Here is a 27013-nt window from a genome sequence, read left to right as displayed (position 1 = left end):
TACTAAGCACCCTGATTTGGAATGACCAGAGTAAAACTCTGCCAAGCCTGATTTTGATTCTTAAACATAAATTATCAACAACTGCTAAACCAACTAAACCAAAGTGAAGGCAGAAAAACAATAGTTGTTTGTTTTACCAGTTGTATTGTTAATTTGCAGCAAAAACATGTAATGAACGATATGCAATTTGACCTCAGTGAGGAATTTTACAAATCAAAGAATGTATCATTGAACTATTAAAGAAAGACAGACTACAGACCACAAATCAGGATTTCGCCTTATCCAGGTATTTCATACAGTGGCCCCTAGAGACAAAGCACGTACAAACTCCAAAACACTTGCAAACTCCAAAACACTTGGAAACTCCAAAACACTTGCAAACTCCAAAACACTTGCAAACTCCAAAAAACGTGCAAACTCCAAAACACATGCAAACTCCAAAACACTTGCAAACTCCAAAACACAGCGGAAGTGCTCCAGGACGCTAGGGGCAGTGTTGAGCTCGATTTGCAAAATAAACGGCAAGTTTGTCTGTATGGGACAGTCTAGTCTCCGTCGCGCTTCCCAGGTTGCCTAGCAACCATGATACTAACCACTGGAAATGTGTCATACAACTTTGTTTGACAGAAATGAAGGAAAACATATTTTGTTCATTTGTTTGTTTGTTTCTACAAGAGCTTTGTGTGATTTGATAAGTATCTGAGGTTGAGACCACAGGACAGTAAAACATGATTTTTGGGCTTCATTTCTGTACTGAACAGTCATTTAAGATTAGTTAGTAAATAACAATTAGCTAATGTTGTTCATGAGACTAAAGTCATATCACTTTGGTAATGTAAATATAATATGGCCAATATTATAGTTATTATATTAATCATTATTAGCTATTACAGCAGTGAACATGAACTCTGTGTCTAATACTGAGCCTCAGTACAGATTCAAGTTGCAGTTATTTATATGTCTTATCACCTTAAATCTTCACTCAAAGACAAGTATCTTTGACAGTGCATATATAGGTGTATCATATATAAGAGACAAATGTTGTTCCTTCAGTATGTTGGCATTACTAAATTTGGCTCATTGCTTACATACATGTGTAAAAAGAAATTGTATGAGCTGTGATAACGGTTTCTGATAAAATGAAGAGTAGACTGATATATTGAATATTCCTTTATTGGGTGAGAAAATCAGATCAGACCATGTCATAACTGCTTTAAGTCATACAGAATAGATATCAGAGCCTTAGTTCTGCTAAATGGGTCAAACTGGGCAGAAAGTATACAAACACATAACATCCTTATAGAATATGATGTAACACTATAGATCAACTTACCTCAGAATATATAAAGCATATAAACAATTACAGCAATATGATGCAACAAACACAGCAGTACTACTAATCCAAAATACTCAAAGCTTCATAGAACTGAAACAAACATTTATTTTTAGATCCATTCTGCTGCTGATACATACTTTAGGTTTCTGAATATTAAACTTGTTGCTGCCTTTCATAGTGTGTAACTTGAAGGCCCTGAGTACTTTCTCCCACACTGAAAACACTGGGATGATAAAATTATTTGAACATTACCTAATAAGACTGATTCAGGACAGACAATTAGTTATGTTAAACTTTCCTAGCAGTCCTTCACAAACAGGGAACAGTCTGTCTATTCTCTCCATCTGTCAGCTGCTGCTGGCTCTTCCTCCTCCTCTTCCTCACACACTGCTGAGTTTGTCCTGGTGGATCATCAGGGGTGCAAAGCCTCACAGATGATGTGCAGCAGTGGGTCCCTCAGTCTGTCCTCACTCTGGACACTTGCAGTTGTCACACATGGAAATCAAATGTGTGATAAGCTGCAGGATTCAAACACAAGTGTAACTTAGAAATACATGTTCATACTTTTATTACACAATCAGAGAGAAAGAAACAGAGAGAGAGTGCAGGACAGACAGACAGGTGACAGTCTCAGGTGTATACACTGCTACCAAACAGCACAAAAGAAGGAGGATTGTGTTATTACGAAACAAGCAGAGTTCCCAGATGGTACAGTGGACACATGTGTGACTCCTGTGATTAAAGCATCTTTCTTTCAGCTTAACGAGTGAACCGTCAGCTCGTTCAAACACACGTTAAAGTCAGTTTGGCTCGACACCACCGAACAGAGGCAGCAATATAACATAGCTAACACTAACAGTGCAGTGAATCCTGCTTGTGCCGTGATATTCAGGACTGCAAACCAAGCAGCATCACTGACTTTCAGCTTGTTGTGTTTGTGGATATATGACTGACTTTAATTATCCATAAAATCATCACATTCTCTGTAAGATTAAAGTCAACTATTGAACGGCGTATATTTTGAAGTAAAGGCTTTAAAACCAAGTTAGTACAAACATCGCTAATGTCACATACCTTTGTGGCCAACAGTAATGTTTTAATGTTCTTCATTATAAAAACATTTGCGCATAAATAAGTGACATAATATTCAGTACTTACTTCTGAAGGTTTACTCTTCGGCGGCTCCGCTTCCGCCGTTTTTTTCGGCAAAATTATCCACACCACAGCCGTGCTATGAAATCTGGGATATGTAGGGCCATCAAGGCTACACCGACCCATCCTTAAAATTCAGGGAAATTAAGGACGCATTTGAGGGCCGCATTTTGAGCAGCCTTTGAATTGGGACAGCCTTCGTCGTGTCGCTGTGACGTAATCGGCCTTAAAATGCGGCCTTTAAGGTTGCAGACCCCAAATCTGGTCATTGGTACTTCCTGGCTTGTGTAGTTACTAGGTAACAAAAGCTCAACACTGCACCTAGCGTCCTGGAGCACTTCCGTTGTGTTTTGGAATTTGCATGTGCTATGGAGTTTGCAAGTGTTTTGGAGTTTACAAGTGTTTTGGAGTTTGCATGTGTTTTGGAGTTTGCAAGTGTTTTGGAGTTTGCATGTGTTTTGGAGTTTACAAGTGTTTTGGAGTTTGCATGTGTTTTGGAGTTTGCAAGTGTTTTGGAGTTTGCATGTGTTTTGGAGTTACCATAGAATATCACCATAGAAGCTTATGTTGTGAGCCTAACATGTACCAGAGCAGGTTATATTACAGATTAAAAGTCAACAGGTGAATAAGTAAGTAAAGTTTATTTATATAGCACCTTTCACAGACATATGTCACAAAGTGCTTTACAAGGTAAAACACAATACAGACATAAAATACACCATGAAAACCCTGGTCTAATTAAAAGCTTTTTGAAATAAAAATGTCTTTAGTTGCTTTTTTTTTCCTCAAATATTTTTATTAAATTTTCTGCATCCATTTTTACAAAAGACAAATTGAACAATATGCCGTTTTCTTTTTGAAGAACATAAAACAATATGAAACATACACTCCCACCTCATGATTATAGGAGTACCAGTGGGTGTACAAAAAGAAAAAAGAAAGGTTCCAATCTAATAATACGAATAGTAAACCCTGGAGTACAAGATAACAGTTCCTGAGTGTACAAGAGAGATGTGGAGAGTTTCAGAGCCCACACCCCCACACAGACACAGAAAAAACAAAACAAACAAACCAAGAAAAAACAAAAAACAAGAAAACAAACACAAACATAATGAGTGGTCAGCTTAGTTGTAGAGATAAGTTAAATCTGTAAGAGAAAAGAAATATGTATAATGTAGGTAAGTAAGCGCAGGCACAATAAAGTCCATATACTTAAACATAAGATAAAATAAAATAGAATAAAGTCTGAGCTGGCTAATTGGGAGCGTTGCGGGACCGCAAAGTCTGAACATGGTCAAAAAAGGGTTGCCAGATCTTAAAAAATTTGGCCATAGACCCACGCAGGGTGAATTTAATCTTTTCGAGTTTGCAAAAATGCAAAGCATCTCTGATCCAGATTTCCCAGGATGGGGGAGAAGGGGACTTCCAACATAACAATAATCTGCGTCTTGCCAATAAGGTGAGAAATGCTACTAGATCCGCTTGGGGCGTCGGCAAGACAACTGCATCAGGAAGAACCCCAAACAAAGCAGTTAAGGGCACAGGTTGGAGGGTTAGCTGGATGATCTTTGATAAAGATAAAGTCAGAAAAATATTAATCCAGTATTGTTTGAGGGATGGACATGACCAAAACATATGTATTAGAGAGGCAGGTGTTTGATGACAACGGTCGCAATCAGGGCTAAGGTTGGGGTATATTTGAGCTAGTCTGGCTTTAGTCCAGTGTACGCAGTGCAAAATCTTACATTGAATCAACCCGTGTTTGGCACATAATGAGGAGCCATGGACCCGGTAAAGAATTTTATCCCAAGAGTCATCCTGAATCACACACCCCAAATCCTGCTATCATGCCATTTTAATAGCCGAGGTTGAGGAGTTGCCAAAGGAACATATTCTCCCATATAGACAAGAGATCAGGCCCTGTGATGAAGGGGGAGGCGATAGAAGGTTATCAAAGTCATGACAATGAGGTCTAGATGGGAACTGAGAGGATTTCTCCTTAACAAAACTCCGGATTTGTAAGTAGCGAAAAAAGTGACTTTTTGGAAGACCAAATTTCAATGAGAGCTGTTCAAAGGAGGCAAATGTATTCTGAATATACAGATCAGAAAAAGACCTGATACCCAAGGAGGCCCACAAATAAAAAGCACCATCAACTAACAAAGGCTGAAAAGAGGGATTTTTCAAAAGGGGTGACTGAAGGGAAAAAAAGGTCAACTTAAAATAACGACGAAATTGATACCATATTTTCAAGGTAACTTTGAAAATAGAGTTATTATAAAAACCTGCACTCGGAGGCTGCTTTTGGGTATAAATCAGGGCTGGTAAAGAGGATAAGGCACAAGAAGAAATCTCCAAGCTCAGCCATGCCGGGGCATTATTCATGCCTTCCCCCTGTAGCCAGTACCAGAGAATACGAATATTACATGCCCAATAATAGAACATAAGGTTTGGTAAAGCCATCCCCCCCATCTTTTTCGGTCTTTGAAGATATGTCTTGCATATTCTAGGGGTTTTTTTGTTCCAAATGAACCCAGAGAGAATCTTGTCTAATTTAACAAAAAAGGAAATTGGGATAAATACAGGGACACACTGAAAAAGAAAAGAAAATCTTGGGAGGATATTCATTTTAATTGTATTTATGCGCCCTGCTACAGACAGATGGAGTAGAGACCATCTGTCCAAATCCTGCCTAATTTTCTCCACAAGTGGGTCGAAATTAAGCTTGAAAAGAGCATGAAATTGACTTGTAATTTTAACCCCTAAATATGTAGAGTTGTCCAATACAACTCGAAAAGGCAGTGCTGTACACTGATATTTCTGTGCAGCAGCATTCAGAGGGAACAGTTTACTCTTGGCGAGATTCAGCTTATAGCCAGAAATAAGGCTAAACTGTTCAAGTATTGAGAGCACCAAAGGAAATGAGGATGCTGGTTCTGAGATATAAAGAAGCAAATCATCTGCGTATAAGGAGACCCTTTGTTCTATACCATTTCTAGTAACCCCGGTGATACCTAGGTTTGATCTCAGCAATATGGCCAGGGGCTCAATTGCAATTGCAAAGAGCAACGGCGACATGGGACAGCCCTGCCTAGTCCCCCTAAACAGAGGAAAAAAGTCAGAACATGTGCCATTTGTTTTGACAGCGGCAAGCGGGGAAGTATAAAGAAGTTTCAACCAGGAGATGATTATTTTACCAAAGCCGAATTTATCCAAAACATAAAAAAGGTATCCCCACTCGACCCTGTCAAAAGCCTTCTCAGCATCTAAACTGATCCCAAACTCAGGGCTGTTAGAGTCTGAGGGATTGTAAAGAACATTAAACAAGCGTCTAAGGTTAGAGAAGGCATATCTCCCTTTAATAAAGCCTGTTTGATCCGGGTTAATTACAGATGGCAAGACTGCTTCCGCACGCATTGCTAAAAGTTTAGCAAGGATTTTATAGTCCACATTTAACAAAGAAATGGGATGGTATGAGCCACATTGTAATGGATCCCTATCCTTTTTTAAGATCAAAGATATAGATGCCTGCAGTACAGAGGGGGGGAGGGATCCAACTTCCAGTGAATGCTTATACATATTTATCATGAGCGGGGCCAGTTTAGGCATAAATTTACGATAGAACTCAACAGGAAACCCGTCCTGTCCGGGACATTTAGAACACTGCAATTTGCTGATAGCTTGCAGGATCTCTTCTACAGTTACTGGTCCCTCCAGCCGAAGACTGTGTGTCTGATCAATTGATGGGAGCTTAAGATGATTGAAAAAGGAATCCAAAGCCTCAGTGCTAAATGCACACTCAGACGCATAAAGAGATGAATAAAAGTCTCGAAATTGGTCATTAATTATTTTAGGATCTGTAGAAACACCGCTTGATGTCTGAATCCGAGGAATGGAATGTGCAGCTGCTGCACTACGAAGCTGATGGGAGAGCAGTTTACTGGCCTTTTCCCCATACTCATACTGGGAGTAATGACACTTCAACAACATCTCTTCAGCCCGAGCAGAGGACAGGTGATCAAACCCAGTCTGCAAAGACAGCCTGTCATTATAGACCTCTGGTGCCGGGCAGAAAGCATACAACTCATCTAATTGCGATATGCGTATTATGAGCTCGGACAACATTGCTTTCCTTTGATTTGCCTCAAAACCAGCATAAGATATAACATGTCCCCTGATAAAAGCCTTAAACGTTTCCCGCAAAATGGAGGGTGATATTGCTGGTGTAATGTTTGTCTCTATAAATATGTCTATCTTGGAATTCACAAATGTGATGAACTTATCGTCTGACAGCAAGCGCGTGTTCAAACGCCATGGAGCTGGTGGAGAACTTTGGCCCACTGCCAAATCTAGAGTCAACGGAGCATGATCTGAAATGACAATAGCACTATGAGAGCAAGAGCGGATCTGTGAAGTAAGTCGACTGTCCAGTAGAAAGTAATCAATACGAGTGTATGTATGATGAACAGGGGAGAAAAAGGTGTACTCTCTACGTGTGGGGTTGAGAAAATGCCAGGCATCAATAACATAAAATTCTTCAAGGAACATATTAATAATTTTGGAAGACTTGGATTGCCTACCAGGCTTATTTGAGGATCGATCCAGCGGCCCAAGCCAACAATTAAAATCACCACCAAGAACCAAATAGTGGGAAGACAAGTCAGGAATTTTAGTGAAAAAAGTGATAAAAAAAATTTGGATCGTCCCAATTGGGAGCATAGACGTTGGCAAAAATGAATTTAGTGTTCAAAATACTACCACTTACAATAATGAATCTACCATTCTGGTCCACTATAACATTAGAGGCAACAAATGGCACTGATTTGTGTATTAAAATAGCAGCACCACAAACTTTGGATTTAAATGTAGAGTGATAGAGTTGGCCCACCCACCCCTTACGAAGTCTAAAATGATCTGAAATTTTTAGGTGTGTTTCTTGTAAAAACACAACCTGGGCGCCCAAAAATTGCAAATGATGGAGGACCTTGCTCCTTTTAATAGGTTGGTTCAGACCTTTACAATTCCAGCTACAGAACTTAAATGAGTGACCTGCTTGTTGATTATTAATATTTAATTGCGTACCATGTTAGAACATAGATTGAAAAAAACCAAAGCTGACCAATGAAAAACACAGAAAAAACAAAGTCAGTGTACAGAACAGTACAACATAAAAAACAAAGAACACCCAAACTTCCCCCTAAATGCTGAAGCATCTTCCCTAACAAGATGTGCGCACCCCCCACCAAACACACCCCTAAGCACTTCCTCCCAACCATTCGAAGTCCCAGTTGAGTTCAAGCGCCTTGCAATACAAGGCAGAGACAAATCAAGGATTGTATGAAAATAAATTAGAACAAGACACATCCTATAAATCAAGCTCACCTCAAATAAACATAAGTATGTTACTTAAAAAAAATACAATAAGATACAATAAAAAATAAAAAACAGTGAAGAAAGAGAAAAAAATAGAATAGAATATTTCACAGAAATTAACCAAGCTGCTTTTTGAAGGTCTCCACTGAGTCTAAACCCCCTAGAAATAGGAGAAGTGCATTCCACAGTCTGGGTGCAACAGCTTGGAAAGATGGGTCCCCTCGGGTTTTAAAATGAGTGTGGGGGACCACTAGAAGGTTTTGGTTTGATGACCTCAGGTTACGAGTGGAGGTATGTGTACGAATCAAATGAGCAATGTAGTGGGGTGGGGTGGGGGCTGTCTCTGTAGTGCTCTAAAAGTTAAAAGTAGAATTTTAAAATGGAACCTAAACCTGATTGGTAGCCAGTGTAGCGATTTTAAAACAGGGGTCATATGAGCACCCTTGTTTGAGCAGGTCAGTAGCCTCGCTGCAGAGTTTTGAACAACCTGTAGACGGGCTAGCCCTTTCTTGTTTAGACAAGTAAACAGGCTGTTAGTAGTCAAGTAGAGACAAAAGCATGTATTATCATCTCGAGTTCACTAGGTATAATCAAAAATACATCCCCATTTCTGGAAAATCTCTCAGACCTTATACATTAGATGTTTTTAAATAGTGTTTAATGTCTTTGCAATACCCATGTTGCATGATCAGTGATCATTCCTAGATAACTATTGGTTTTCCTCCTTTCATTTCCCTCAGCCCCACCAGTTGCAATTAATTCTATAATACTTTTATTGCTCCATGAGTTTTTTTATATGATCCTAAAACACACAAGTAATTGTACTTGCTGACCGTATATGAAATTTGCAAAGAATGGTAATTCTTTTTTTTTAATATACAATTATTTACTTAGGACAATTAAAAACCACCAGAGAATGAAATGAAAGAAGAAAAAAATATTTTAAACATTAATTTAATGAACTACGCCCCAAGTAGTAGTATCTTCACATCCTATGAAGTTATTTTTATCTGATGTTAGCAGTCCAATGTAGATCAGACTCATTTAACTTCATGTTTAGCCACAGTAGAAACAGACAATGTTCACAGTTGTAGTTTTCAAAAATTATGCCATGCACAAAAGAAGTCACTTAGATTATTGACGAAATAATTCACCCACCGAAAATGCAATGTCCAGATGAAGAGAATCGACCTTTTGGGTTATGCCATGCATAGTGAAGCAGCACCTTGGTGTAGATAGGATGGTGAGAATGAAATTGTAACTAGGAGTTACAGTACCAGCATTGTGCCTCGTTGCCATTTTATCGAGACAGAGAACATCAAAGTCACTCTTAGTTACCATTTGTGTTTCCAATAAGTGTCATGTGTACTTGCTCGTTGGAAACTTGATTTGGGTTGTGGGCTTGTCCTCTTTCTTGTCCACTACAACTATATAACAGAAAAAAATAAGCCTTAGCATTTTCTGTTATCAGAATAGTAAAAAAACAAAACTCAAAACTGTGTGTGACCCACGTTAAAGATTACAGGAATCTGACCGAGGAAGCAAAGAAGTCATGACAGACACAGATATGTATGAGTGGGCAAGCACTGAGGTTATGCAGATGGTATTTCTCTTTTTACCTAAAGATAATATTCTTTTCCCCCATATTCCTTCTTCAGATTTTTTCATCCTCTTCCTCCTCCTTCTCTTCCTGCATCTCTAATGTATTCGCCAATTCAGAACAAAAAATCTAGACATTTTGCTGATTAGACAATCCCCGGTTAATTATTACCACAATTTCTGTCTGTTTCTCAAGCACTTTACTGGGACAAACAGGTTGAAGTTGGAGGTAAATTTATGCAAGTTTTGAAAATTAAAAGCATCCCATGACATCAAATTTAGCAATACTGAATTGTATTATAAAAGAAAGAAATAAAAATGTCTACATGATGCATTACAAATTAAAAAGTGTAAAATTTATATTGTTCAAAATTTTCTATGGCATTGCAGATACTGGGTGAATAACTGTGTCAGTGAAATTATGTGTGTCACATATCCTTTACCCGATTTTGCCTGTCAAACACAAAGCGATGATGACAATTAAAATGAGGACAATAAGACTAAGGACGATGAGGATGATGATGTTATTGATGTTGCTGAGCCAGGTCTCTGTAAGAATATAAGAAACACTGAGATGAGTTCAATTCAGACTTTAAGTATTGGTAAGCCAGCATTTATAAAATCCCAGATGTCAAATACTGCTGTTCTGTCACAAAGATTCAGTGGTACCTGAATATTAAATATGTGCATTAATACTAATGCATATAATTAATGTCCATTAATGCATCAGCAGTTTAATGCAATTAATGGATTATATATCTTGATGCATGCTCAATCATCCAGGTAAGTAAATCTCCAAAAGTTGATTCTGTTCATCTGTAGTGATGTAGTGTTTTCAGTGGGAGAAACATTTCGTCACTCATCCAAGTGACTTCTTCAGTCTCAGCTGACTGCAGGTTTCCCCAATCTTATAAACAGTACATTTGCATAATGACTGAAACCAGCCCACTGAAGGAACAATGGGCTGGCTGGTCAGTTCCTTTATCATAATTTTGCAAATTCTCCTGACCATTGATCAACAAATACTGATCAAAGCTCATTGATCAAAGACCACTGATCAATGGCTATGAGTACCATTCACAGAGAGTTGGGGAATGGCTGCAATCACAGCATTGTAAGATGGTGAAAGATGTACCCTTTAGGCCCCCTCCTCGATTCATAGATGGTCTTTCCCTTTACGTGAAAAGGGAAAGACCATAAAATTACTGTTTCTCACCAACAGTAGTGTTTGGGTGACACAGTATGCATTATTGTGGGTTGACAGCACTACAATAGCCTAAATAACAATAAAGATGATCAATCAATTGTAGTTTAGTGACAACAACATACTTTAGTTGGTTTATAATATTGTTGTTTTTTGTTGTTTTTGAGTTTAAAAATCCTTAAATCATTACCCCTGCACATTAAAAGAAAACAAAAATATGGTTAGTCAGTAGGTTAAAATATTATTCTGAACTTGTTGGGAGTCATTACTGCCATTAACCTAGTGCATTTCAGTGCATAACATATGACAGAGGATGCAATGTGCGTACCTTAGAGACACTGGCAGCTTTGTTAAAGAAATCATGAGTCTGTTATTAGAAATGAAATTATGCTGCAATTTTTTTTTTTTTATTTCATTAATTAACCAATTTATTTATTGTTTAATTTGAAAAAACTGAGAATATATTTACCTGGTTCTGTTGGTTTGGCCGTTATTGTCGTCTTCGTAATGTTTGTTGACTCGTTAACTAAATTTGCATAAAACAGCATAACATTTACAATAGACATGAACAAAACACAAAGAAAGAAACAAAAGATAAGATTTTTTTTACTTGCTTATTATATATATATGTTTTCTCTCTTTTTTTCCATCTCTAAAAAATATTATTTTTTTATACTGCATGTGCCAGTGTAAAACAGTAAAAAGTCTACTAATTAAAGAAACAATAGCTTTGCTGCTACATTGCTTAGCATTCTGGGCAATTACACATTATTAGAATTATTACTGTTCATTTCATTCATTCCTTATTTTACCTTGTAAGTGGCCTTGACTTCCTGGACTCTTTTCATCTACAACTGCTTAAAAAAAATAACCTGGTCAAAATAGTTTGAAAAAGTAAATTTCAGAATAATGCTAAACACAGCCATTGTAAAAATCAAGTATCATGGGTGTTTCTGCAGGAGGCTGACGAACACATTTAAAGCTGAAGCTGAAAAGCAAAGGACAAATCCAGAGAATAAATGAGGGTAAAGCCCAAGAAAATACAGCTAGCAAACACACAGCTACAGACTACACAACCAAGTATAAAGGAAGACTGAAAACTATAAACATAATATGCAAAAACGAAACAGTTGAGGAATCATTATCCCCAAGGGGCAATTAAGAATTAATTGTAGCTGAACACAATCAAGGAATCACTGAATCAGTGAATCAGTGAAAGATGAGACTAGGTGAGACAAGATACTAGAGAAGATTATATGTCTCTTTTTAGTCCCTAACACAGTAATATTACTGCAGCATTTTGGATGTGTATTTTTAATGTTTAAATAGTTTTTGCTAGTTTTCCCCAGAAATATTACCAATTATCTGAGTCCGCATAATTTTTTGGACACAGCTCAGACAGCAAGGGAGAACAACATGTGGATTACCTCAATCTCATCTGCTCTAGTTCTTGGAAGACAATTCATAATTCAGTTTGTTCCTCAGTGGGTGTGTTGCAGAGTTGGGTAAAACAAAAAGCTCGGTGAGTGTACTTGGGGCTTCTGTTTAGGGCTACATTTCCTCCTCACTGTGACCTGCTTGGGACAATTTGCTGTGGGAGATTAACGGCGGCTAGGATACCTTGGCCAGCACCAACTACAGTGACATGGCTAATGCAAGACAAACATGTAGGAGTGCTTTCTTCAACAATATCTCTAAAATTAGAAATATCCAGTCTCAGAGTGATGCTGAAAAACTAGTTCATGCATTTATTACTTCCAGGCTGGACTACTGTAATTCATTATTATCAGGATGTCCTAAAACTCCCTGAAAAGCCTTCAGTTAATCCAAAATGCTGTAGCAAGAGTCCTGACAGGGACTAGAAAGAGAGAGCATATTTCTCCTGTTTTGGCTTCCTGTTAAATCCAGAATTGAATTCAAAATCCTGCTCCTCACACACATACACATTATCCTAATGACCTTGTAGTACCATATCACACCATAAGAGCACTTCGCTCTCACACTGCAGGTTTACCTGTTGTTCCTAGAGTATTTAAAAGTAGAATGGGAGGGAGAGCCTTCAGTTTTCAGGCCCCTCTTCTGTGGAACCAGCTTCCAATTTTGATTCAAGAGACAGACACTATCTCTACTTTTAAGATTAGGCTTAAAACTTTCCTTTTTGCTGAAGCATATAGTTAGGGCTGGACCAGGTGACCCTGAATCCTCCCTGCTAGGGGATTCCTATGATGCATTGAGTATTTCTTCCTCAGTCACCTTTCTCACTCACTGTGTGTTAATAGAAATCTCTGCATTGATTCATACTTCCTGGTGAATCTGTAATAACACAATGAGTTAATACTATGAATATAATTACCAGGGGATTCACCAGAAACCGTGCTTTGGATGAAGCACATGAAAATGACACTATAAAATAAGTCATTATCTAAATTTAATTAAATTGGGTACACAGATAAGCTACACAAAACACTACTGTGCATTGTAACAGGAAGAGTAAGGGAGCCAATACTGCAGTGAGAGCCAACACCAAGTCTGATTGTTCTAAAAGATGGGGTCTTTACATAGAGTCCTTACACTTGTCCATTTTCAAAGGTATGTTTTCTTTTTTTTCACTTAACACTGACCCATAATTTATTAAAACATAAAGGATTAAACTGGATATCTGGAGGACAGTAGCAAGCGTAGAAATTATCTACAACAGGAACAATGCTGCTGTTTTAGGTGCTATAAATACTTTTTATTTCACTCTACCTGAGCTCACAACAGCTCCGCCTCTTTGCGGTATGATTCCAGCTCCACATTTAACTGTGCCAGCATTATCATAACTGCTGCTGTTGTGTTATCTGTGTGTGTGTGGGCTTAATGTTGTCAAACTTGTTATTCACATGCTGCTACTAAATACGTTGGTATCACAGGTCTATCTTCAGTTGCAAATGTGGCGCGCTACAGTGCCGTGACTTAAACAAAGCATCAAAGCAATAAATTTGTGTCAAGAATTTTGTATAATCAGGTTGTTCAAATTACTCTAATCGTTGCATCCCTAGAAAAATATGATTTACCCCCTGAATGAAAAGCTGAATTCCTGTTGTTGTCTCAGATTTTTCCATCAGAAATGGTTGCATTTTGTAGCTAAATGCATATTTGCAAACACTTCCAATATTATTTCAAGGGAAGCACCAATGTGTTATTACATAATGGTTTTAGATATGTGGTGTAGGAAGTTCTTACCAAGAGTCACATTGGTGCAGTATATCTGATATTTCTGATCTCTTTTGATACAGCAACAGTATGTCCCTTTGTCTGATGTCTTCACATCAGAAAGTTGAATTGAAGCATTTCCTTTTTTTAGGTTTTCAACAGAAATTTTCACTTTGTACATTAAGTTCAAGACGTTTCCAATTCCATTACTAAAGGCATATATGTCATCTCCATGCACACTCCACTCCAGTGTATCTTTTTCCAAACTGAAAGTGTTCTTTGAAATACATGGGAGAGTAATGTTCTTGCCAACCACTGCATGTACAGTTCTCTTTCCATCCATTTCAAAATGTTCTGAAGAAGTAGGACAGTTTGTCTTCTGACCTGCAATAAAGAAAACAGATGTGTTAGATCTCAGCCATATCATTGTGGAACCAGGTGTAGTATTTGTTGCTAATATTAAAGTTGACAGCAGCAATACATAAAGAGTGATGAAACTGACATTTAAATATAAAGCTTTTACACTGCAGGATACAAGTTTACTGGTTGTGAAAGTCAAGGGATATTACTGTAATTATGCTTTTCAAAATTTACATGACAGGTTTGTTGTTTAATTAAATATAGAATCTTTTATCTTGCAAGTTTATATAATGAAATGTATGACTGCTCTAAAACAGTAAAGTCTAAGTGTAAATTATCTTTAACTGGGTTTTACACAAAACCCCAAGTATAAATATTTAAACTACATCAACCAACTATATCACATATAAAGTTTATACGTGATATTATAGCCATCATAAAAATATTTACTATTAACTGTCAATGTCGCGCAATGGAAGATTTTTTTTAGAACCATTCCTTCAATGAAAGTAGTAATAAAACATAATGAAAGCACCTCAGTTCATATAAAAATCTACTATTGACATTTTTTTTTTATTATATGGATCAATATTAGTGCTAGAGCAATACATCATATTCTATGAAATCATGTTTGTGTGGCTGTTCTGTGCAGACCACATATCTCTAAACAGCTAATAATGATTCAGAAACACAGGTCAACATCCTATTTTAAATTTAAACTAAACGTCAGTTACAGTAGTAGTCAGTGCATTTAGTCAATAAAGTCTTTTGTCAGAGATACTAAAAGTGGGCTTTCTCCTGTTCATTTTGCCTGTTTGTTTAATTGGACATGACAGGAGATAAAGTACCCTCTAAATCACAGTGGCTTTCTTTGCACTCTAACTCCTTTGCTTTACACATATTGGCCAAGGTGGAGTGCTTGTCACAGCAGTGAAGCAGAACTAGAGTCATTTTGTTTAGCATGCTAATCTTACATCAAAGAACCTCATCAAAAGTCAGAGGTTTAACCACAACGTGCATGTTGAATCAACCATAAAAAGCTGTTGGCTTTACAGCTTAATAACTGGAAGACTTTGTTAACGGGACATAAACACACATTAGACAAATTTCAGTGGCTCGTAGATTAAGTGGAGTTAGTTGCCCCTGCAACCTGAACCCGATAAGCATGAGAAAATGAATGGAGAGTAGTAGTAGTAGTAGTAGTAGTAGTAGTTTAAGGTGAAGTTCTGTGGTTCCAAATCCACTTTTTTGCCAGACCTTATCTTGCTTTTTCTGTTCAAACAAAATAACTTTTGTTGGAATTCTGAAACTCAGCTGTGGAATTGTCTTTATATGTTGCAGCCACTTAAGCCTTTGGCTTCATTCCTTTAGCCCCAGAGGTTATTACCTGATTTCTGTTAGCACAAAATCCTTCAGGAGAAAGCAGAAATGTCTAGATCTGATATTTCCAAAACTAGGTCACTCAGACAAAACAAAAAACAAACAAACAAAAAAACATCTAGAGAAAAAAACAACATAACAGACCGCATAAATAATATATAAATTTGGATTATGGGTTAAGTGTGATTTTAATGTCTATTAGAGATGGTATTTAATGTAGAGTTCATCTATGATACAGCAATTTTAAGTGTAGTTACATCAACAGAAAACATATCTCCTGAAATTTCAAACTAATAATTGGTAAATTAACTTTGAAACTCCAGGACAAAGGTACCATAATGCAAATTTCACCATGTAACTGCTGATAACTGGTTTGACAACCCTGATTTTTTTTTGCTAGTGCTTCCTGCTCTAAGAAGCCAAATGAACTTGGGTTGATTTCATTTTTGATTCAAAAGCACCTTATTTAAGAAGGAATTTTTTTTCTTCTTACATTGCTACATTGGTACTGAGCTAGTAGCACTAATGCCACAAAAACGAGCTACATTATGTTAACATTTTCAATTCATTTATTATATTTAAAAAAAAAGTTGGCCAAACATGTCCATACTTCAATAATTCGTTCACCACAGTCTACAAGTGTGTTAACATATAAAAATAGCTGTCATATTACTACAAGATGTTTTATCTTGTAATAATATGATAATAAAATAATATAATAATATGTTTGAAATAAAAGAGAAAACATCTTTATTAAGCTGTAGAGCCTGTAATGATTTGTATTACAAATGAAATCATTTCCACTTTCTATCGGGTAAGGAGTGGCTTCAGTGGTCTGGAAACTTACTGTAACAGTATCAGATACTTTACACACTTTCACTTTCAGTAACACCCGAATTGTATTTATTTCATTTGTTTTTAATATCTATCCAAAAGAAAAATGAAACACGGCGACAACCGGCTGTTACAAAATACTTTGTTAAAGAAATACTTACTGAATACTGCCACAAATATACAACGTGCTATTATAAACAGCTGACTGTTAGCTTCCATTAACTCTGCCTTGTGTATATGAGGAAGCGCAGGCGGTTAAAATCCCAACAAAATACACTGCTGAAAAACTGTGTAGGTTGTAGCCTACTTTGAATGACTATCAAACCACAGCTTACCTGCAAGGGCGGAAAGTCCAAGAATCATGAATAATTTGATAATAATAGTCCTCATCATCTCGCCCGAACCAGCAACAGACCCGGTGTCACAGGGGCGGCTACCAAAAAAAAAAAAAACCACCACTGAATATTTAATATGTGACAAGCAACTTAAAGAAATCCAGACGCTTTTCTTTTCAAGCTCTTTAGACTACGACGACCTGGATGACTGAGCACCTTCAGAGACATTCCCAATTCAGGGTCTGACGCTTGAAGTACGCGCACTACGCGTAGTACGGACGCTGCGTACTATGAGTACGAGAAGTGCGGAAGTGAGAGGCTTGTGAAATGGGACGGTCTAGCCTGCGTCGCGCTGCTCAGGTTGCCGAGCAACCATGATACTAACCGCGAGAAACGTTACATACAGCTTTGTGCGACAGAAATGAAGGAGAAAAAATGTCCTGTTGTTCATTCATTTTTGTCATGACATCACTTTGATTAGTTGAGTATCTGAGGCTGAGACCACAGGACTGGAAATATATATATATATATATGTGTGTGTGTGTGTGTGCGTATGTGTGTGTATATTACAGCAGTGAGCTTGAACTCTGGGTCAAAGATTCAAGTTGCAGTTATTTATATTTCCTATCACCTTAAATCTTCACTCAAAAGTGTACATACAGATGTATTATACATAAGAGACAAATATTGTTCATTTAATATGTTGGCATTACTAAATTTGGCTCAATGCTTACATATATGTGTAAAAAGGAAGCTGTGATAACTGTGTCTGATAGAATGAAGAGTAGACTGATATATGAAATATTCCTTTATTGGGTGAGAAAATCAGACCATGTCATAACTGCTTTAAGTCATACAGAATAGATATCAGAGCCTTAAACAGGCTGACTTCTGCTAAATGGGTCAAACTGGGCAGAAAGTATACAAACACATAACATCCTTATCACTTCTACCTCTTCTTAAAGTCAATAAAGAGTTCTTTTACTGATGGCATGAAGTTGGCTTTAATGTTAGTTGTAAGGTCTTGGGGTTGTTACAGCTTCACCTTGATCACAAACTACGCCACCGTCGAACTAAAACATAACATAAAATTCAATGAAATAGTAAGACGAGTGAAATAAAGACATAAAATGATCTATATAACATACAAACATACCTCGCTGGCTGACCCATGCTTTGAGGCAGAAATGAGCACTTTACAGATACTTTTAAGAAACAACTTTCTCTTAATTAAATTGGCTTCTCTTGCTTCAACTTGCCATGGGCGTGCACATGAACATGGGCGTGCATCTCCCTCAGGTGCACCAGTGGAACCAACATGCAGTACAATAGTTCCTACATGAGAATTTTCACAATAAATGACCTAATGGCATATAAAATATGCATAGTGCAAAACAAAATACATTAACTGAAAGTAAGGCAGTAAAACTCCCACCAAATCACAAAACTATTGTGATTTCTACTTAAACACATTATAATAGGAACATGTTTACATTTTAGCATTTATTCTGCTTCTAGCAATAACACAGTTTTGTGTACTGGCCTATCAAGGTACACTGGTTTGACAGTCCTTTTCCCATCCTTATCCAAAGTTGAATCACTGAGCAAAAGCTTAACCTTTCTAATTCTTCCATCTGTACTTGGATATACCTCTGTTACTCTTGCCAATTTCCACTTGTTCCTTGGAGAATTGTCCTCTTGGAGAATAACAATGTCATTCACCTTTGCATTCCTTTTATCTCTTTGCCAGATTTGTCTCTGTTGAAGATTGAGAAGGTATTCCTTTTTCCACCTTGTCCAGAATTCATTGGCCAAAAACTGAACTTGGCGCCATCTCCTTCTTAGGTACAGGTCCTGGCTCACAAATTCACCAGGAGGAGGTAGAATAACACTGGACTTCATCATGAGAATATGATTCGGTGTAAGAGGCTCTAAATTTGGATCATTTAGGTTCTCTACTGTTAATGGCCTGCTATTCACAATAGCCATGACTTCATAAAGAAATGTTCTGAGTGAGGAACTGTCAAGTCTCTTAGAAGTGTGATCCAAAATAGAAGTTAAAACACTTCTAATAGTTCTAATTTGCCTCTCCCAAACACCTCCCATGTGACTTGAAGAGGGGGTGTTCAGAACAAACTCACATCCATATTGTTTCAACTGTTCTTTGTCAAAATCCTTTAGTGCATTCAAAAACTCTCCCTTAGCACCGACAAAATTAGTACCTTGGTCACACCTAATTTGTCTTACATGTCCACGAATAGAAATAAAACAACGTAATGCATTCATAAAGGCATCAGTGGTAAGGTCATCCAGCATTTCAATATGTATTGCCCTAGAACACATACATGTAAAAAGAAGACCATACCTTTTAAGTTCTTTTCGACCCTCTTTTACATAAAAAGGTCCAAAACAGTCAATGCCACAGTAGGAGAATGGGGGTGTTGCTTCCATTCTATCCTCTGGTAGATCGGACATCCGTTGATCTTGAGTATGTCTCCTGTACTTTCTGCAGGTTGTGCACTTGTAGATGTGAGAAGCAACTGCATTGCTGCATCCTGTGATCCATAGTCCATTGGAGCGCAGCTCGTTGACAGTTATTCCTCTTCCTTGATGCTGCACCTTTTCGTGGTAGTGTTTAATAAGTAAAGACGACACATGACTTGATTTGGGAATAATGGCAGGATGTTTGATACATGGGTGCAGAGTTGCTCTTGTTAAACGTCCTCCCACCCTGAGCACCCCCTGCTCATCAACAAATGGACTTAGGCTGTACAGCTTGTGTGTCTTATCCTTCAGTTGAATGTCCTTTCCTCTAGTTAAGTCCTTGATTTCTTTGCTGAATGTGTTTTCTTGTGCAAGTTTTATTATGAACAGTTCTGCCTTTTGTCTGTCCTCAACACTTGTGTTTTCACCTTTTGTTTGGGTGAGTCCTTTAAAATCCTTCACAAATTTCTGTAGACGAGCAATAGCTTTAACAGCTCTTCTCCAGTCTGAGAATTTTGTGAGACGGTCTAGTATTGTTCTCCGTTCTTCTACTTTGGTGTTGAACACATGTACTGTTTTTAGCTCTGGATCATTGGGCTTGACTTCCGTAAACTTGCCATTTTCAACGGGTAGCTCGCTTTGCCACAAAAACTCTGGACCTTTAAACCAGTTAGAGTTGAGTAGCTGTTGGACAGTGAGCCCTCTTGATGCATGGTCTGCAGGATTACTTTCAGATGGTACATGATGCCACTGTCGTGGGTCTGTGAGTGACCGTATCCTTTGAATCCTATTTGCCACAAACACGTGAAATCTCTTTGCATCATTATTCACGTATCCCAACACTACCTTGGAATCTGTCCAGAAGTGTTCTTCAAGATCACTTATCTCCAGTTCATTTCTTAACATTGCACTTGTTCTTGCTGCAACAACTGCAGCCGTTAATTCAAGTCTAGGGACAGTAGTGACCTTGGTTGGGGCTACACGTGCCTTTCCCATGACTAGGGCACAATGAACATCACCCTTTGATGTTACTGTTCTTAAATAACTACACTCCCCATAGCCTGTCACACTAGCGTCTGAAAAATGGTGTAATTCACACTGTGCAATGTCTGTGTTTGCAGGTAAAACATGTCTTTGAACTTTCACCTTTGACAGGTTTTGAAGATCTAGGAGCCAGGATTCCCACTGTGTGCTGAGATCATCTGAGAGTGGCTCGTCCCATCCAACTTTCTCTTGACATAGCTGTTGCAGGATTTGCTTTCCTCTTGGGATGAACGGTGCCACAAATCCCAGTGGGTCATACACTGATGCTATTGTGCGCAGGATTCCTCTTCTTGTCATTGGGTGCTCTTTTACAGTTATTCTGAACTGAAACTCATCAGCAGAAACGCACCACTGAACACCAAGAGCCCTTTCCATTAATGGCTCTCCAAGTGCCAAATCTAAATCTTTAATACTTTCGGCACACTCTTCTCTCGGCAATGACTTTATCACATTTTCACTGTTTGATACGAACTTGTGTAATCTTAGTTTACCTGTGCTACACAGTTCTCTTGCCTCTTTGACTAGTTTTATGGCTTCTGGTTCTGACATAACACTAACAAGTCCATCATCTACATAAAAGTTCCTTTGAATGAACCTTACAGTGTTTGGAGTGAACTTTCCCTCACCTTGCGTGGCTAGATGTTTTAACCCAAAGTTGGCACAGCCAGGAGAAGAAGCAGCGCCAAAGAGATGAACCTTCATTCGAAAGACTGAGGGTGGAACGCTTAGGTCACCATGCTCCCACCATAGGAAGCGTAAGTAGTCCTGGTCTTGAGGTGTTACATGGAACTGGTGAAACATGCGTTCCACATCGCACATTACAGCAACGGAGCCCTTCCTGAACCTACAGAGCACTCCCACCAAAGTGTTTGTGAGGTCAGGCCCTGTAAGCAGGTGCGTGTTCAGTGAGGTGTCTTGATATTGTGCAGAGCAGTCAAAGACTACACGTATCTTGCCGGGCTTCTGAGGGTGGTATACCCCATGGTGGGGGATATACCAAACAGGGGTATTACAGAGTTCTTTCTCCGGCACTTTCTCTGCGTCACCACATGCTATCATGTTCGCCATAAAATTTGCATAGTCTGTGTAGTACCTTTGGTCCCTTTTGAATCTGCGTTCGAGACTACTTAAACGTTGCATTGCACCTGGCATGTTATTGGGAAGATTTGGTCTGTCGCTTTTGAAAGGCAGTGGCATTTCATAGTGTCCATCTAGCTTTTGCTTTATTCCTTCTTGTAGCTTTGTAATAAAGCGAACATCTTCTTGCGAAATGCTTGTCTCTTCCACTGCTCTCTCTGTAAAGTCTGATTCAAGTGCTTTGATTACATCTGGAAATGTTACTTCCTTTATTTGTGTCTTGCAGATGTAATGAACCTTATTCTTTAGCTTTGTGGGTGGCTCAGTTTCTGGTATAACTTGTTTTACAATGATGCGGTGACTTACTCCAATTACATCATTACCCGTATCACATGAATCACAGTAGCTGATGATGCTCCAACCCAAATCTGTTCTCTGAGCGTACGGCTGGTTTTCTTCACCACATACGACCTCTCTGGGCATTAAGGCTTGTGTGCAGTTGTACCCTAACAGGAGTCCTATTTCACAGTCCAAAGGGGGGGCAATATGTTCAGCGAGATGCTCCAAATGTGACCATGCCCTTGCAGTGTCTGGAGTAGGAATATGACTACGATTAGCGGGTATAAAGTCCCGTGTGTAAACAACTGGTACAGTGAGTTTCTTCTTGGAAAACAGTCCTCTTATTTGCAGAGCTTCAAGTTTTGTACATGGTACAGTGGTTTTCTTGGATGACATTGTAGATAGATTGAGCTTAACTTGAGTTTTGGTTGTGTCCAAGTTGTTTGCTACTTCATTAAGAATAAATGAAGAATCACTCTGTGTGTCCAGCAGAGCGTAGATCAGTACTTCTTTACTGGGCTCATTTTGTGTGGATACGTAGACTGGGACTATTGCAGATGTCTGTGTGTATTTACTTTCATGAGTCACTCTATTAGATGTGGTCTCATTGACTGTGTCTTGTGACTGTGTTACCTGATGCTGGGTTTCCTTCAGTTCACTTACTTGTTGCTCTTTAGGTGGTTCTTTCTTTGTCTCTTGTCTTGGTCTTTCTTCATGCAGGCATGTAGGATGCCGTTTTGAGCATGTGTTGCATGTCATCTTGTTGCTGCAGTTCTTGGAGAGATGGCCACTGTTTAAACAGCCAAAACATAATTTTTCACCTTGAATGAATTTGACTCTCTCAGCGACAGGTTTCTCAGTGAACTTACGACACTTGTGTAAGCCGTGTCCTGCTCTTTTACAAAACACACAAGAGACCATGTTTCTTTCAGTAGAGTTAGTTGCGAAGATTTTCACTGTATCTTGTCTCTTAGGAATGGGTATAGCTTGAGGTTTTGTCTTTGGTTGGTCAAAGTCACTTTGTCTTATGGCTTGGTATGATGTAATGGGATTACATGCGATACTTGCCTCCATTGACAGGAATGTTACAAAGTAACTGAAACGTGGGAATCTTTTGTGCTCCAGCTGGTACACTGTAGCCTTTCGGTTCCACCTGTTACTTAACCAATCTGGTAGTTTAGCAGCAAGTCTTTGATTCTCAATGCCATCATTGAGAATGTTCAGATTCTCATTATTAGTCATTGCAGATTGGCAGCTTTGTAAAAAGTCCACAAACGTTCTTAGCTCTGCACTATTCTTTCCTGTCAACTTTGGCCAGGTATGTTACTTGTCTCTAAAGGCCTTAGCAATGACAAAAGGCTCTCCATAACGTTCATTGAGCATATTCCATGCTGCCTCATATGAGTCTTCAGAGCCAATCAGAAAATAGCCATCTAAGGCTTCCTTAACACAGCCACCAACATACTTCTGTAGAAAAAATATCTTTTCGGCAGTGGGAATGTTCTTTCTCTCTATTAGAGTCTGAAAGGATGCCTTCCAATGCTTGAACTTAAGTGGATCCCCACTAAATACTGAGGGCTCTGGAATAGGCAGTCTATTAGCTGACATAGCTTCTGCCAAAACCTTTACAAGCTCACCTGTGCTCTCATAAGTGACATTTAACTCTCTTCGTGGTTGTAAGGGTTGATTAGCAGTATTCTTGGACTCTGTTACCTGTAAGTTTGCAGGGTTTAGAGTGACTCTTTCTTGCTTTACTGAAACGTAGTCTTCCTCATAAACTTGTAGTTTTGCCTGTGCTGCCTTGAGTCCTTTCAGATTTTCCAATCTTTCACTTTCTCTTCTTAAGTCCTCAACTGACCTTCTTCTTGCAGCACTTTCCTCTTGTTGTCTCTTTATCACGGCCGCTTTCTCCTTTTCTCTTTGTAACTTGCGCTCAGTTTCCTCCTTTTCCTCTAGGAGACGTTGTGACATTGCAGCAGCTTCTTGCTCTGTGGATATGCGTTTGTCTTCTTCTTCAAGCATTTGCATTCTTTCTCTGTACTTCTCTTGTTCTGTCATTATCTGAAGCACAGCCTTTGTGGCTTCATACTCTGCTGCAGCTTCTTGTCTTTTGGAGGAACCATTAGAAAGAACTGTATTGGCTTTAAATGGACTATGAACTGAGACACTAACAGAGCTAGAGGATGTAAATATAGAGCCTGCATCAGGCCATACAATCTCCTCTTGAGTTTCTCCTTTAATGTGACATTTGATCTTCTGCAAAACTACTGTAGTCACTGATGTGCATTTGTCTAGCTTGGAACGCATATCATGAGGTGGTCCATCCATTGCTCTGTATTCATCATAAATATCATTAAGCTCGGCTGCTTCTCTTTGTACAACGTTCATGTGACCTTCAAGAATGTCAGGTGGATCTCCCTTTATAACAGATTTTTTTGCCACTTTGATTAATGCTTTCCATCTGTCATAAATACTGTCCAAGTGACGTTGCAGCCCTTGTAACCTTTCTTTATGGAATTCTTTTCCCTTTTCTGTGAGCATGCGAGGCCTTTCACTTCTATGTTGCTCTATTTGCACTGTTTGCTCTAAAGAGGTTTCATCCACTTGCCTTGCAGCTTGTTCTGCACTGGGAGCTTCAATTTCTGTCTCATTTGTGTCTGACATTTTGATTTTCTTGTAATGCACTTATTTGTTGATCCAAAATCTCCTTTTAACTTGACTTGAGTAATGAATTGTGAACTTGGGTGCATTAATTCCCTTCTTGCTAACTTGTGATGCTGTTGTTGTCAGGCTTAACACAGTTCCTTATTGTTTCTTCCTCCTTGTGTCATCTTTCCAAACATGAACTTTAATGTCTGGCTTCTAGACATCTTTATGAAGAAGCAACTGTGAACTTGTGTGTCCATTAACATTTGCAGCAGCTTGGTCCTTGGTGCATTGGCACGATGTCACCACCAGGGGGCCGGGAATCATGCAGGTCCGAGTTCGACTATCACTTCTACCTCTTCTTAAAGTCAATAAAGAGTTCTTTTACTGATGGCATGAAGTTGGCTTTAATGTTAGTTGTAAGGTCTTGGGGTTGTTACAGCTTCACCTTGATCACAAACTACGCCACCGTCGAACTAAAACATAACATAAAATTCAATGAAATAGTAAGACGAGTGAAATAAAGACATAAAATGATCTATATAACATACAAACATACCTCGCTGGCTGACCCATGCTTTGAGGCAGAAATGAGCACTTTACAGATACTTTTAAGAAACAACTTTCTCTTAATTAAATTGGCTTCTCTTGCTTCAACTTGCCATGGGCGTGCACATGAACATGGGCGTGCATCTCCCTCAGGTGCACCAGTGGAACCAACATGCAGTACAATAGTTCCTACATGAGAATTTTCACAATAAATGACCTAATGGCATATAAAATATGCATAGTGCAAAACAAAATACATTAACTGAAAGTAAGGCAGTAAAATCCTTATAGAATATGATGTAACACTATAGATCAGACCTTCCCAAAGTGTGGGGCCCGCCCCCTAGGGGGGGCGCAGAGCCATTGCAAGGGGGGCGCGGCATGAAAAGGGAAAAAAAAAAAACCAAAACAACACTTGGACACTGCTAGCACGGGTGCCCACACAAATGCAAAGCAGGAGATGAAGCGTCGCTGAATATGTTTCCAAACCAACTTCATTCTAAGCCAAAGACTAGAAAATATGGTGAAGCATATCTTCCCTTTGGTTTCACCTGCACAAGTGCCAAGGTAGGTTTCCCCTGCAGAATTGGTTTTCCCTTCGTCGGGAGCAGCACTGGGCTGTTTAAATCACGGACAAACAGTATCCTACATTCTTGATTTGTAGTTCACAAACACTTGTTGTAATGACTAACTACTCCTGACATTTTGGAGATGTTAGCTCTTTATACAGTAAAGTTACAGTGGGATACAAATAACATCAGGCTGATCCTGCCACGATTTGTTCCCCCGGTTTAAATCCCAGACAAACAGCATCCAACAGTTGTTTATGTTTTTGAACCCATCTTGCAGAGGGATTTTTTGAAAAATGTATTGATAGCAATGTTGAATATTATTACACAGGAAAAAAACCCAACTACATGTAAAATAATTACATCATGACGCCTCTGCCTTTCTAAATGGAGCGACAGTAACTGCGTGTATATGTAAGCGTGTAAAACCTGCAGATAGTCAGTATTTTGTCTCTATCTGCCATTCTGCAATTCATCTCATGTAAACAATAACGTGGCGCACAGCGTGACTTGAAAAAAGGCACATACCTTTGACGTTGCGTGACGAACTCTGTATTCCTCGTCCACACGTAAACGCAAATAAGGAATTTTAAAAAATCTCCGTTCTCGGTGATTCTAAACGCCATTTACGTGTGGACGAAACAGCGGCGTTTTCAAAAATACCCATGTAGGTGCAGATGTAGCGTAAAAGAGTTAGTAGTTTATTTTCTTACTACCTGTAATTTATTGCAGATTACTTGTATTTGCTTAATTGTTTACTAAATGTTTGAGGTGTGAAATAAACCGCAATGGAGAAAAATATGGGTGTGTGTGGTAGGAGGATGTGTTCGTGAGGGGGGGGGGGCGCGAACATTTTTCTTGTAAAACAAGGGGGGCCCAGCAAAAAAAGTTTGGGAACCGCTGCTATAGATCAACTTACCTCAGAATATATAAAGCATATAAACAATTAAAACAATATGATGCCACAAACACACCAGTGCTACTAATCCAAAATACTCAAAGCTTCATAGAACTGAAACAAACATTTATTTTTAGCTCCATTCTGCTGCTGATACATACTTTAGGTTTCTGAACATTAAACTTGTTGCTGCCTTTCATAGTGTGTAACTTGAAGGCCCTGAGTACTTTCTCCCACACTGAAAACACTGGAATGATCAAATTATTTGAACATTACCTAATAAGACTGATTCAGGACAGACAATTAGTTATGTTAAACTTTTCTAGCAGTCCTTCACAAACAGGGAACAGTCGGTCTATTCTCTCCATCTGTCAGCTGCTGCTGGCTCTTCCTCCTCCTCTTCCTCACACACTGCTGAGTTTGTCCTGGTGGATCATCAGGGGTGCAAAGCCTCACAGATGATGTGCAGCAGTGGGTCCCTCAGTCAGTCCTCACTCTGGACACTTGCAGTTGTCACACATGGAAATCAAATGTGTGATAAGCTGCAGGATTCAAACACAAGTGTAACTTATAAATATATACTTTTATTCCACAATCAGAGAGAAAGAAACAGAGAGAGAGTGCAGGACAGACAGACAG

General features: G+C 38.7%; 2 protein-coding genes and 1 long non-coding RNA gene across 4 annotated transcripts; all 3 read right to left on the bottom strand.

Moving 5' to 3' along the window:
* Window positions 1–299: 299 nt before the first annotated feature.
* Window positions 300–17247, bottom strand: LOC146522967 (uncharacterized). Of its 2 annotated transcripts, none has more exons than XR_014871047.1 (6): window positions 16769–17247; window positions 13890–14243; window positions 11477–11518; window positions 11134–11190; window positions 9481–10009; window positions 300–9288 (listed from the first exon to the last, which is right to left on the bottom strand). XR_014871047.1 is itself a non-coding variant. In XM_085142483.1 (6 exons), the coding sequence occupies exons 1-6, from the start codon at window positions 16824–16826 to the stop codon at window positions 9192–9194; spliced, it is 714 nt and encodes a 237-aa protein (XP_084998609.1). In that variant the 5' UTR covers window positions 16827–17242; the 3' UTR covers window positions 300–9191. The 2 variants fall into 2 exon arrangements, 1 of the variants encoding a protein (XP_084998609.1); XM_085142483.1 differs by having other exon boundaries at window positions 9904–10009; window positions 16769–17242.
* Window positions 17248–17743: 496 nt separating this feature from the next.
* LOC146522966 (uncharacterized) lies at window positions 17744–19454 on the bottom strand. Its single transcript, XR_014871160.1, has 2 exons — window positions 17925–19454; window positions 17744–17841 (listed from the first exon to the last, which is right to left on the bottom strand). It is a non-coding gene; the product is annotated as an uncharacterized LOC146522966 (long non-coding RNA).
* A 3213-nt stretch (window positions 19455–22667) lies between these two features.
* On the bottom strand, window positions 22668–25188 carry LOC146522965 (uncharacterized). Its single transcript, XM_085141956.1, has 2 exons — window positions 24918–25188; window positions 22668–24834 (listed from the first exon to the last, which is right to left on the bottom strand). The coding sequence occupies exon 2, from the start codon at window positions 24374–24376 to the stop codon at window positions 23036–23038; it is 1341 nt and encodes a 446-aa protein (XP_084998082.1). The 5' UTR covers window positions 24377–24834; window positions 24918–25188; the 3' UTR covers window positions 22668–23035.
* Between the last annotated feature and the right edge of the window lie 1825 nt (window positions 25189–27013).

Source organism: Neolamprologus multifasciatus, chromosome 3 (assembly GCF_963576455.1).
Source record: "Neolamprologus multifasciatus chromosome 3, fNeoMul1.2, whole genome shotgun sequence".
In the NCBI taxonomy this organism is placed as follows: domain Eukaryota; kingdom Metazoa; phylum Chordata; class Actinopteri; order Cichliformes; family Cichlidae; genus Neolamprologus; species Neolamprologus multifasciatus.
The sequence above is the reverse complement of the archived record's forward strand: the minus strand, read 5'-3'. Positions and strand labels throughout refer to the sequence as shown.